General features: G+C 37.9%; 1 protein-coding gene across 4 annotated transcripts in view; it reads left to right on the top strand.

Moving 5' to 3' along the window:
- Positions 1 to 5,584, top strand: part of WSCD2 (WSC domain containing 2) — a 493,571-nt gene extending 487,987 nt beyond the window's left edge. For all 4 annotated transcript variants that reach the window (XM_068245946.1, XM_068245937.1, XM_068245956.1 and 1 more), the window contains one exon: positions 1,158 to 5,584. In XM_068245946.1, coding sequence (XP_068102047.1) covers positions 1,158 to 1,510 — 353 coding nt within the window. In that variant the 3' untranslated portion in view covers positions 1,511 to 5,584. The remainder of the gene's footprint in view (positions 1 to 1,157) is intronic.
- Positions 5,585 to 13,307: the final 7,723 nt, after the last annotated feature.

Raw genomic sequence — 13,307 nt, forward strand, 5'->3', positions numbered from 1 at the left:
AAGAAAATAATAATTTAATATATGTCTCAAAAAGAAAATCCTATCTTTCCTCAAAAAATACATTTGAGGTTGGAAAATGTGAATGACAAAAGTAAAGAAGTAAGAAGAGGGGATGAAATAAATTGGTGATTTGCAACTCAGCTGGTGCCCGATCCTCTCCCTCTTTTTGATTTGTGGAAATTCTCAACCGGAGGCACAGTGGGTGATCACCAAGGACCCAAAAAGCCTGCCAATCCAGTGACTGGTGCTGATCTTCACTGCTTGCCTTATTGGATGGTTACAAAAGTAAAGAATAATAGTTACATTTGCAAAGCTAGAAAAATCCTCTGGTCCTTCAACATGATACCTAAATGGCTAAACGGTATGTTAGATTTGCCATTTACCCTATTATTTGCCGCGGTTAGTCAAAATAACAAACCGAAAAGAAGCCTTTGTAGCCACAGGCATGTCAGCAGTTGACACGTGTTGCAGCTACTGACTGGTAAAAACAATGCTGCAGGTTGGGTTCTGTACCGCCAGCTCGGATGCACATGAGGAGATCGCTGTCAATACTAGATGCTTGCAGCCGGATGCAAGCACCCTTGCACATAAACAGGATCGGCTGACCGACAGTTAAGTGCGCTGCTGTCAGCCGTTCATCTGAAAGAGTCCTAAGAGAGCATATTCTATCAAGAGCAAACAACCTCACTGCAGCAATACAAACCTTCCATAGGAAACAAATATAAAACTGTCTCTGCTATTAGTGATATTATATGAATGTACATTTGTGAACTAAAGTGAAGCAACATTGCTTATTTGTTGGTTGGCCAAATCTGTTTCCTCCATTGATATAGCATATTTTAAAGTGAGAGGGATGCGGAGGCTGCCATATTTATTTCCTTTTAAAATTATGCAAATTGCCAGGCATCCTGCTAATCTGTAGTAGTGTCTGCATCACACACCCAAAAACAAGCATGTTGCAAATCCAGTCAAACATTTGATCTGCATGCTTGTTCAGGGTCCATAGCTAAAAGTATTAGAGGCAGATAATCAGCAGGACAGCTAGACAATCTGCATAGTTTAAAATGAACTTAATATGGCAGCCTTCATAGACTCTTTCTTCAGGCATCCCTACATTTGTTATATGTAACTGACATGTTCTTTTGTTGTCATTCCAGAATGGCCAGAATTTGTAAACAACTATGCACCATGGTGGGCAACGCATACACTGGACTGGCTGAAGTATGGAAATAATGTACTGGTTGTACATTTTGAGGAGCTCAAGCAAGATCTCTTTGTTCAGCTGAAGAGGATGATACATATGCTTGGCCTTCCCATATTAGCTGACAGACTCTTGTGTGTGGAAGGTCAGAAAGATGGAAACTTTAAACGTTCTGGGCTTAGAAAGCTTGAGTACGACCCATACACTGACGACATGAGAAAAACGATCAGCAATTACATTAGGACAGTGGATGCAGCTCTGAAGTTCAGAAATCTAACCGGTGTTCCAGAAGACTACTACCCAAGATGATGTCATAGTCAGCCGTGAATGTGTCTGGGACCTCAGCTCCTGGTGGATAGAAAACTTCCACCCAGTGGGTGGCTTTGAAGACTTCTTGCTGCTACTAATTTATGTGCATGAAACGATGATCAACCAACAGCGCTTCACAGATTTGTCAAGATGATCATGAAAGATATATAGTTACGTCCAATTAGACTAACATGGATAAATTGGCCTCAGTGCAGATTTGCCTGCATGGTTTTAGCAGCTATACTCATTGCTGCAATTGGAAATTCCAAAGGGTAAAAGATAATGTCAACACAGATTTTGCTTGTCAACTGGCAGTTTCTTCTATCATTGAAAACAGCTTGGGCTTTAAATAGAGAGAAAATGGTCGTACAGTGGAGTTAAAAAAAAAGTCATGATTTATTAGTGCCTATAAATCAGAGCCCACGCACAAGAGATTTTTAAGCATACAATATGCATGAGCTGAGCTGAACCAGTCAGCAGCTTGGTCTCTGTGTATGACCAATGTGTGCTGAAGCCTGAACATCATCCTTAACAAGCTCTTTAAAGGGTCTCTTCCGGGACTTGAGTTAGTAGCCGTTTACATGGCAACCAAGATCAAAAATTTTGCAGACACAACACAATAGGCAGTGGTGCAGACTTTACATTTAATAAGGTTATGTGCAGTAGAATCAGATTTTTCCGCAAGTTTATTTTCTGTTTGTCATGCTGCAGTAACTTATCAGACATCTCAGCTCATGCTTATGACTGGCATCTGTATGAAAATGTTGTAAGCGGAAACATGGCAACATATTTACAGCCCTTTTATATTAAAACTTCTTTTTTTTTTTTTGCATACAAATAAGGATGGGTTAGGCAGCCCTATCAAGCACCAAAGGAAAGTAAAAATTGAGAAATATATAAATGATTTTTCTATGGTTGAATGTAATTACTAATAGGTAGTATGGAGAGTAAAACATATTTTCTTAACTTGTTTATGCTCATATACACATTTGTAGACACAATAGAGTTTGCACTTTAAGTTACAATATAACTGAATTCTGCAATTCCTTTAAAGTAGATTGAATTAAGGGTATAGCCCTAGCAGTCCCCAAAGCAGATATAGAATCAAGTAGCAACAACATGCCCACTAAACATATAAAGGGCCTGATCTAATTCACATTTTCTCCAAGTCTTCTCCTATGTGATATTTTCGGTATATTATCATTACAAGGGCCAATGTGCAATTCACTTTTTCTCCTAGGTGATCTTTTCACAGCTTGTCATAAAATGCCATTGAAGCCATCAGCAAGCAAGAAAATACTCAAAATAAATTTGATAGTACTTTTTCACCAACTTTTGGGTACTTTTTCAATTGTAAAATGCTGAGAATTTAGTTAAAGGAGAAGATGAAAATTATCTACTAGGAGATAACTCAGGTGGAAAAGTTAATTACATATAGGGCCTGATTCACAAAGCGGTGCTAACAGTTAGAACAGTTAGTTTTAGGCATGATAAGTTTAGGTGTGATAAGTTTAGGTGTGATAAGTTTAGGCGTGATAAGTTTAAGCACCAACTGGGTTAGCACCGCAGTGCACAGCTGATCAAAAGTTTTGCGCTAGCAAAGTCTGGTGCACTTCGCATAGAGTTTAATGGCGCTGCTTTGCGTGCGGGACTTTGCGCGCGATCTAAACTTATCTAAACTTAGCATGCCTAAACTTATCATGCCTAAACTTATCACGCCTAAACTTATCACGCCTAAACTGGCTTTTCACCAGTGTGGTGCAATGGTTATCACACCTAGGGCTTGATTCACAAAGCGGTGCTAACCTACTTAGCACGTCTAAAGTCTTTAGACGCGCTAACCAGGGTGCTAAGTAGGTTAGCACCGGATTTCTCAATCAGATCACGCGCTAACTTTGCGCGCGCAAAGTTTTATGCGCGCTAAGTCCCATAGGCTTTAATGGGCACTTCGCGCGGAGCGCCCTGCGCTCTGTGCAGTACGCGCGTAAAGTATTATGCGCATAAAGTTTTGCGCGCGTAAAGTTTTATGCACGAAAAGCTTGTTTAGACGTGCTAAGGGGGTTTTCACAGGCGTGCTAACAGTTAGCACCGCTTTGTGAATCAAACCCTTAAAGTCTCTAACTGGGTTAGCACCGCTTTGTGAATCGAGCCCATAGACTTAAATGACTTTTAGGTTGCATTCATAGTGGAATGTTGCGTTGTAATGCGACATTAAAGTTACAATGCAGCATTACAACACAACGCAAAAAAAAGAGGTGGTAACGCACATTAATGATGTCTTACCGCTGCATGCAGTAGGTACAGGAAAGCATACAGGCAATGAAAAGTATGCTTTCCTGTACCTGGTAACGTGTGCGTTTAGAGGTAACGCATTGCAAGCCGTGAGTTACCATTATGCTATATGCTACAATGCAATGCTAATGTCGCACTGTGAACAATCATCCCATAGGATTAGCATTGCAGTGCAGTAAGCTGTGTTATAAGACTTCATAACGCAGCTCCGCAACATCCCACTGTGAATGCAACCTTAATCATTTCATTTTAACAGTACTTTTTCACTTACTTGTTGGTGCTTTTTTAATTGCAGAGTGCTGAAACATTATTTTAAAAAGAAGATTAAATTTATCTCCCAGTCAAAAATTTAGGAGAAATAATTGATTGGATTAGGGCCCAAAGTGTTCCTTTATAAGTAACAATGGGCCATACGCAATTCACTTTTACAACTAAGTTTTCTCCTAGGTGATATTTTCACACCTTATAAAAAAGCCTTTTAAGCCACCAGAAATCAAGAAAATACTTAGAATAATTTTGAAAGTACTTTTCCCCCTACCTTTCAGTGCTTTTTCAATTGCAGAGTGCTGCATGGGTATTCTAAACAAAAGATTAAACATTATCGTCAAGGAAAAAACTTATGAGAAAAAGGAATTGAATAAAGGCTTATATGTTGTAATTTGGCAGCCAAAAAGTGTTGGATATATTTACAACAGCCAATAGAATGTTATTACCATACATTTTATAAAGAGCCATACCAAAAAACATATAGCCCATCTAAAGAATGGTTGTTGGGAAAATAATAAACAATGAAAGTTGCAATAGATCAATGCACCACTTGAAACAGAAACTTGGGTATATAAATACATATCTATGTGATACTTGAGTAAAGAAAGAGATTTTTAATGTGCAGAGGAAAATACTATAGCTAGAGGCAAGACAATGGTAATAGATGATCAAGATGAGAAGTCAAGTTGGTCAAATATGTACAACGGTAAGCACTAAAAGAGCTTCCCTTGGTGTGATTATAAAATTCCCAAGCTGTATACAACAGTTAAAACATGTCTGAACATTTTATTCCACTAGACAATAAATTGGAACTCCAGACATTTTTTTGTAAGGACGAGTTGGAGCCTCAATCAAATGTTTTCATTTTGTTAACGTGATGGAGTAATTGTTGGGCCACTTATGTGGATTTACTTGTTAGTCTCTGTGTCATTGACACCTACGGATCTGCTGTGAGTTAACCTCCCTTTTCCTTCTTTGTAGTGCATTTATTATCAGTTATTTGAAAAAATGTCCAAGGTATCACTGACAATGTAAGCAACAATGAATGTTTTGCTATTGCTCCCCATGAATTCCTATTAGGTCTGTGATTTTATTAATTTTATTTTCACTCACACTTAGGAACTACTGACTGGCATTAAAGTGGACCTGAATTCTTGCACAGGACTGAATAAATACACAGAGAAATGCACCCTGTATGTATTTAGAGAGTTTAGCCTGTTTAATTCCCCCTCATTTGTGTCTAATCACAAATTGTAATCTGATCTCCCCCCCTGTGTCACATGACTGTCTATGGCAGAAATGGCAGATAAGGTCATTTGAAAGCACAGGAGGTTTACAGTATGTTGGCTTTCATGAATCAGGAAGTAGAAGCAGTGCAGATTTATTTTAGGATTTGTATCAGCTGTAATAAAGAAATGTTTTTTGTTTAAAGGTTAGTATGCTGTTGTATAGCTTTATTAAGCCCCATCTACACGATACGATTCTTTGTACTATTCGATTACGATTCTATTTACGATCCGATTAAATCCGACATGTCCGATCGGAATTCGATTCGATTGAATTCGATTTGCCATTTTAAAACAATGGCAAATTGAATTGAATCGAATTGAATTCCGATCGGACATGTCGGATTTAATCGGATCGTAAATAGAATCGTAATCGAATCGTACAAAGAATCGTATCGTGTAGATGGGGTTTTAAAGTCCAATCTACACGATACGATTCTTTGGGCGATTCGATTACGATTCTATTTACGATCCGATTCAATCCGACATGTCCGATCGGGAATCAAATTGATTCAATTCGATTTGCCATTGTTTTGCAATGGCAAATCTAATTGAATCGAATCGAATCCCGATCGGACATATCGGATTTAATTGGATCGTAAATAGAATCGTAATCGAATCGCACAAAGAATCGTATCGTGTAGATTGGGCTTTAAAGCAGAGAGGAAGTTCTGAGTACAGGTCCACTTTAAGAGTATTATTATGAGTTTGCATTATATATAAAATACAGTTATATAAAATACATTATATACAGTACATTATTGAGAGAATAATTTTTAAGTTGCATTACATAGATATAAAATACGGTTATATTCATATGCACTATACTTATTGGGCCTGATCCAATTCAAAAAGTGATCTCCAAGGAGAAAACTGCGAGGAGAAGTGAACTGGATCAGGCCCATCATACACTGGGTAAAATATAACTTCTTAAGAAGTAAAACAAGCACTTTAACATATTTCTTTAAAGCATAGTCCCAGGAATCAAATCATTTCCTTATTGCATTGTGTTGAAATGTAAAACCAAATTTATTAACTTTACTATTCAAATAATAAAATAATTTTTGCAGCAATCATCTCAATGCCTAAGTCTACAACTTTCAATCCATTTTGAGTAGCTTCTCGATTAATATTGTAATTAGGAGAACCAGAAAACTATTTATGAGCAGTGGGTGGTCAAGAGACAAGTATACGATATATGATATTGTATTGAAAAGAATTACATTTCTATCAGATTTTGACTAAAACCTAATCAAAATGGGAGAATTGTGTGTGAAATATAAATCAGTAGTCTCCAGTCAGAATTTTGATTGTAGTGTCTTGATTGTCTGGAAAATGATTGCCTTTTGTATGGCTAGCTTACAGCAAACAAGTGACACAGTGTATGAAGTTCTGCGCATGCGGCACATGTATATTACTCTGTAGGAATCTGTTCTAAGCCTTCACTTTATCACTCTCTTTTTCTTGGCACAGAGTGCAACAATAGCCTAACCCACCTATCCACCTTCCCATTCACCAGATGTTTATTAGAGCAGACTGGCTTATAGTCATGTGTGGAAAAGAGGCCTGGACATACCACAAGGCCCACGCCCATCCAAGTACAAGAGCAAGTCAGACTCTTAGGGTCATATGCAATTCAGTTTTTCTCGTGAGTTTTCTCCTAGGTAATATTTTCACATATTATCAATAAAATGTCTTTTAGGCCAACAGAAAGCAAGAAAATACTCAGAATGATTTTGACAGTACTTATTCCCTTACTTTTATATATAAAAAAAATGCAGAATGCTGAAAGGTTATTTTAAACAGAAGATGAAAAGTACCTTAATAGGAGAAAACGTGAATTGAATAAGGGCCTTAGAGTCAGGTGGGCCTATCAGGTGTATGAACATGCCCCCTCTCCACCCACAAAATTCTTCTTGACCTATGGTCAAATAGGTGGTTGAGGTTGTGGCTACAGTTGCTTCTGTAATTGGAATACAGTACCAGGAATTATCGAGAATATAGCAACCTATCAAAGCTTTCCCTCATTTTTTCAATCAAGCATTTTTGGATTGAGCCGCTGCAATTTCGTACCTTCATAGCAACAGCAGCTCTTTGCCTTTGGTCTTCCCGTTCATGCTCTCACATGACTTTATGTTGACCAGAAGTTAGGACATGTTTTTTTAATCACAAAAACTGATTTATTGTGCTAAAGATTTTTCTAATAATTAAAAAGCACTGCGATTATTTATTTTCCTCAGCATCTACACATATTCATTCCTTAGATGTGAGACATGCACAAGACTTGTTTATGATATGGCTTTTAGCTTATTAGCCAGTAAATTGCTGTGTTTGCTTCAGACTCCGTATTGAATACAGAAGTCAAGGCTTTTTTTTTTCTTTATTGACATCATTACTCTTTCTTTCTGCTGCTTTCAGATTAAATCCAATCTCCCAGGAAAACTTAATAGGGTTAATATTTTCTGTGTTTTATTGTTATTTTGCTGTAACACAGAACCATAAAGGTGAGGACAAATGAAATAAAAAAACATATTTATGGATATAATTGTAATTTATTCCTTTAACTCATTTGCCATACAATATAAGAATTTATATACTCATAGGACTGGGACCCATTAGGGCCTTTCTTCGGCAGGGTTTTGGGATCGCCGACAATTGTGGGCGATTCCCAAAAACGCTTTGCCAATGAAAGTGAGTGGTGGAGAACCCTGTACATGCAATAGCAAATAGGGGTAATCGCAATTGCAGGACATGCAGCATTTTAAGTGTGTTTGTGCACAATGCTATGTATATTTGGGGGGGGAGGGGGGTTGAGCGATTACAATTTAAATAACTTTATTATACTCACTAGGTGTCTAGATTTCTGGCTTCTGTCCTCAGCCCTGCCCCATAAAAGGAAGAGATCACAGGCGCTTCTCTGACTGATCCTAGAGAAGCACCTATGACTTCTTCCTTTAGGGGGCGGGGCTACGGACGGAAGCCTGACATCTGGTAAGCATAATAAAGTTTATTAAAAAAAAACATGAATTGCTAATTGGAAGCTCTGTACAGCTTCTTAGCATCAGGAATCATGAGACCTATAACCGTAAGAATCACTGTACACAGCACTGCAGCGATTTTAAAACACTCCAGTGATTCCTAGTGGGTTTCAGGCCTTAAAGAGTACTTGAACTGAAAATAAAAAGTCAAAATAACCATACATAGTTCATACTTACCTCCCGTGTAGTCTACTACTCAATCTCTTCCTTCTCTCCTGCATCCCATTTGCCCACTGTGATCAATGGATTTCTCCGTCCTCCATTTCAAAATTGGCCATTACCCCCTAACAACTTCCTGGTCAGCACACTGTTAAACTGTAATATCGCCCACTTGAACCATAGGGAAAAATGGACATTACCTTGCACATTCAGTTGTAACTGACAGCTGCTGATATATAACTGACAGCAACTGGTATATTTCAGTTCTGACAAAATATTGTCAGAACTGGAAGGGATCACTGTAAGAAGAAAACAGTGAGCCTCTGAGAGGAACTGACGGTGAGGTTATTATGTAATATTCATTTGCAGCTACGTCATGTGTTTATTTAAATAACTTTCCTCGCTTCAGGTTCCCTTTAAGGTGATTTCTAGAGCTATTCCCTTAGTTTCTAAGATTTCTCCAGACAGAAATTTGTATTAACATACTCTACCTGCAGCGCCACCTTCTGATAAAATTGAGTATTGATAGAAAGGGGATTTGCATAACTTGATCATTTTATACCTCCACCACCCGCAAGCATTAGACATTTCATTTCCCAAACAGGACAGGACATTTTTTATAAAAATGTGGCACAACAAAATGAACTTTTAATATAATTTAAAGAAGGACAAAACGCTCTCTGGTTACAAGAGTCTATAAATAATCTAAGATATTTGATATGAAGGTAGACATGTGTATGTGTCAAAGTGTGGAAATGTTTACTTGCAGCCAACAGCCTGTAACTACCAGCTAAAGTTCATAAATCTGCTTCAGTAAAAAGGTTAATAACAGAATATAAAGCTCTGGACTTTTTGTATTATTATTAATGAGTGTATTTAATGCAATTCATTTCTGCACCCTTATACAAAAGAAAGATCATATCTTGTTTTTCTATACAACAAAATCATTACAGTATGCTCTCAGATTGTATCCATAAGCAAGTATTAGCCATCAATTGGTTGTCAGCAGTTTCTGATTCTGAGTTGTGATTGCCAGCTATCATTCAGAACTATTGAATTGTGGGCCATAAGAGAAGGGTTGATGTCAGCCAACGCTGCCTGTCAGTCACAGACAAGGAAAAAAATGCACATAAAGGATGCAGGGATCCTCTTTCATTTTTACACACACTGTTTTTGGATGATACTTAAATATCCACTATCATTAAATATTTTTTTCAAAATAGGGTCACCATCATTTATTTTCCTGTGTCTGAAGCCTGGCACCATGGTAAATACTTTTCATCTCTTTATATACCCCCGGGGAAGGGAGGGGGGTATCAGAAGCTTCCCTCTTAAGCTCATTTCTGTATTAAAAATGTAATTGCTACAAAATTGCACTAAAAATTGTTCAACAATCGCAATTGTGCCAAAACTGCACAAAAATCACAAATGTATAAAAACCGCAGATGAATCACAACCTGCAGAAAAATCAACTTCCTAATACTTGACATAGGTCACTGAGGGACTGCAGGTTTAAACAGATACATACTCCTGAATGTGCAATTATTCTTTATTGGTGGGGAATATTTTTTATACATTTTAATCAATGCTGCATTTTTTTTTTATTTGAAAATCAGTGTTTCATCTTAACCACTTGCCGACCAATGGATTTTTCACTGATCGGTGCTGCGGGGGCTCTACAGCCCGCAGCACCGATCAGGAGTGCAGCAGGGCGATCAGACTACCCCCCTTTTTTCCCCACTAGGGGGATGTCCTGCTGGGGGGGTCTGATCGCCGCCGGCCATCTGCGTTTTGCGGGGGGGGCTTCTCAAAGCCCCCCTCCGCAGCCATTTCCGCCCTCTTCCTCCTTACCTCCCTCCCTCCCTCTCTCCGTAATGCGCAGGACGGAGTTCCATCCTGCGCATTGAAGGATAGGCTTCAGCCTATCATATGCCAGCGATCCCCGGCCAATCAGAGGCCGGGGATCGCCGATCTGCCTTACGGCGCTGCTGCGCAGCAGCGCCGTATGATGTAAACAGCGGGGATTTCTTCCCCGCCTGTTTACATTTTGCCGGAGAGCTGCGATCGGCGGCTCTCCGGCTGTTCACGGAGACACCCTCCGTGAACTGACATGGAAAGGCCGTTTCCATGGTAACCCGCAGACGACCAGTTTACGCCAATCGGCGTTAGCTGGTCGTCAAGAGGTTAACTTTCATTCTGGTCGAATGAAGTTGGTCATTTGAAATAATACATCCTTAGGAACACCTTTAGGAAGTCACAATGATGTTGTCATTGGGATGTTCAAAATTATTTAAAAGCCTTATTAGTAAGGGTACATGGTAAAATTTTTCATTTTTATTCGATTCGATAATTTAGTTCGATTATTCCGTTAGATCGAATATAAAGATTTTTCCAGCATGTCCAATCTGATTTTTCTAGAAAAAAATGGGAAAATCGTTCGAATTTCTTGATCGAAAAAAACAATATTTTCAACTTTGATTCGATTTGATCATTTAGATCGAATAAGCGGTATAATAGAATGTTTTTATTGTACCATATATGGCCACCATAAGACTTATTTTTCAAACACATTAAATTAAACAAACTAAAGGTGGCCATACATGGTACAATTTTTCAATTCGATAATTTAGTTCGATTATTCTGTTAGATCGAATATAAAGATTTTTCCAGCATGTCCGATCATTTTTCCCGAAAAAACGGGATAACCGTTCGAATTTCTTGATCGAAAAAAAAATATTTTCAACTTTCATTCAATTCGATCATTTAGATCAAATAAAAGGGAAAATCAAACGTTTTTATTGTATCGTGTATGGCCACCATTAATCAGAGATTTCAGAACTTTACAGAGGAAAATTCCAAGGAGCCTAGAATTTCTCTTTATTGAAACTGTCATCTCTGTTTTCAAGGGTAAGAGGAAAAAGAAGCAATAAAAAAACAGCATAAAAAAAATACTAAACCAGTCTTTTTATGTTTTTGTGCTTATTTATGAATGGGCAGGACAGTATATTATATATATATTACTGTATATAGTTTACAAACTCTTTATATAATAAAAATAACCTATCCAAAACAGTCCTATTTATTTTCATTCAAAATAAGAATAATAGTCTGGATATGCAGATTGAAAGACTATAATAACAGTAAAGACATCTGCTTTAGTATTGCTTTTCCAAAGCAAGGATAGAATTTTATATAAAGCTTTACCATGCGATGAATTGAAGGGAGATGTGCAACAGGTCAGTCATAAGGACTTTCTAACTCCCAAAGTAGTGTTGCACAGTATGTAATTTTGTATCATTTGTTTCCCTTCGAGTAATTGCACATTGTTGCTTGAAACTTTTTTCTTGTCCTTCACAAGTTAGGTGAGAGAACACGGGAAAGAAAAGCTTCTGGTGAGAATCTCAGGAGCAGAATGGAGTATTTAATGACCCAGGATTTGCCTGGCATGCGTCTTTTGTTCTTTTTAAGTACATCTGCCATAAAGAAAAATATGGAGGCTGCCAATGATAACACTATTTTTTTTAAAATATACTTTTTTAACCCATTCGCGTTCCGTCATTTTCACTTGAGCAATGTTCACCTCCCATTCATTAGCCTATAACTTTATCACTACTTATCACAATGAACTGATCTATATCTTGTTTTTTCCGCCACCAATTAGGCTTTCTTTGGGGGGGGGGGGTACATTTTGCTAAGAGCCACTTTACTGTAAATGCATTTTTACAGCAAGAATAAGAAAAAAACGGAAAAAATTCATTATTTCTCAGTTTACAGCCATTATAGTTTTAAAATAATACATGCCTCCATAATTAAAACTCACGTTTTGTATTTGCCCATATGTCCCGGTTATTACACCGTTAAAATTATGTCCCTATCACAATGTATAGCGACAATATTTTATTTGGAAACAAAGGTGCATTTTTTCCATTTTGCATCTATCACTACTTACAAGTTTAAAATAAAAAAAATATAGAAATATTTCATCTTTACATTGATATTTAAAAAGTTGAGACCCTTAGGTAAATATTTACATGTTTTTTTTTATTGTAACTTTTTTTTTATATTAAACATTTTATTTGGGTATTTTTGGGAGGGTGGGATGTAAACCATATTTTTTTTAATGTAATTGTGTGTTGATTTAATTTTTTTTTACTTTTTGTTGTAGTTTTACTTTTTGGCCACAAGATGGCGGCCATGAGTTTGTTTATATGACGTCACTCTAAGCGTAGCACACGCTTAGAGTGACGCATCGGGGAGGGAACAGCCAGAAAAGGCGCAGCTTCCAAGAGAAGCTGTCGTTTTTTAGCGGAAGAGAGGAACCAGTGATCGGGCACCGTAGCCCGATTCACTGATTGCCTGGCTAACGAACCACGGGCCGGGAGCACGTGTGCACATGTGCGATCGGCCGTGGGAGCGCGCGGTAGCACGCATGGTTCCTGGATGTAGTTTCTACGTCCAGGAACCAAAATAGGTTAAAAAATATTTTTTTTTCAGTTTCTTATCTTATAATATTTTCTACATCTAAATCCCTCACCTAGGCATATACTGAATCTCCTCTGGCTCTCCAAACCTGTATGCAGGGCCGGATTTCTGGAAAGGCCACAAAGGCCTGGACCTTGATTAGCTACAGTCCAAGGGGGCACCTGAACATAAACATATGTAAATTGGCTACTACATATGTAAATTGGCAGCAACACATGAAAAGAGGAAACTGATGCCCAAGGGAGTTGTTTATGAATGAAAGGGCTGCATATA

Source organism: Hyperolius riggenbachi, chromosome 1 (genome assembly GCF_040937935.1).
Source record: "Hyperolius riggenbachi isolate aHypRig1 chromosome 1, aHypRig1.pri, whole genome shotgun sequence".
In the NCBI taxonomy this organism is placed as follows: domain Eukaryota; kingdom Metazoa; phylum Chordata; class Amphibia; order Anura; family Hyperoliidae; genus Hyperolius; species Hyperolius riggenbachi.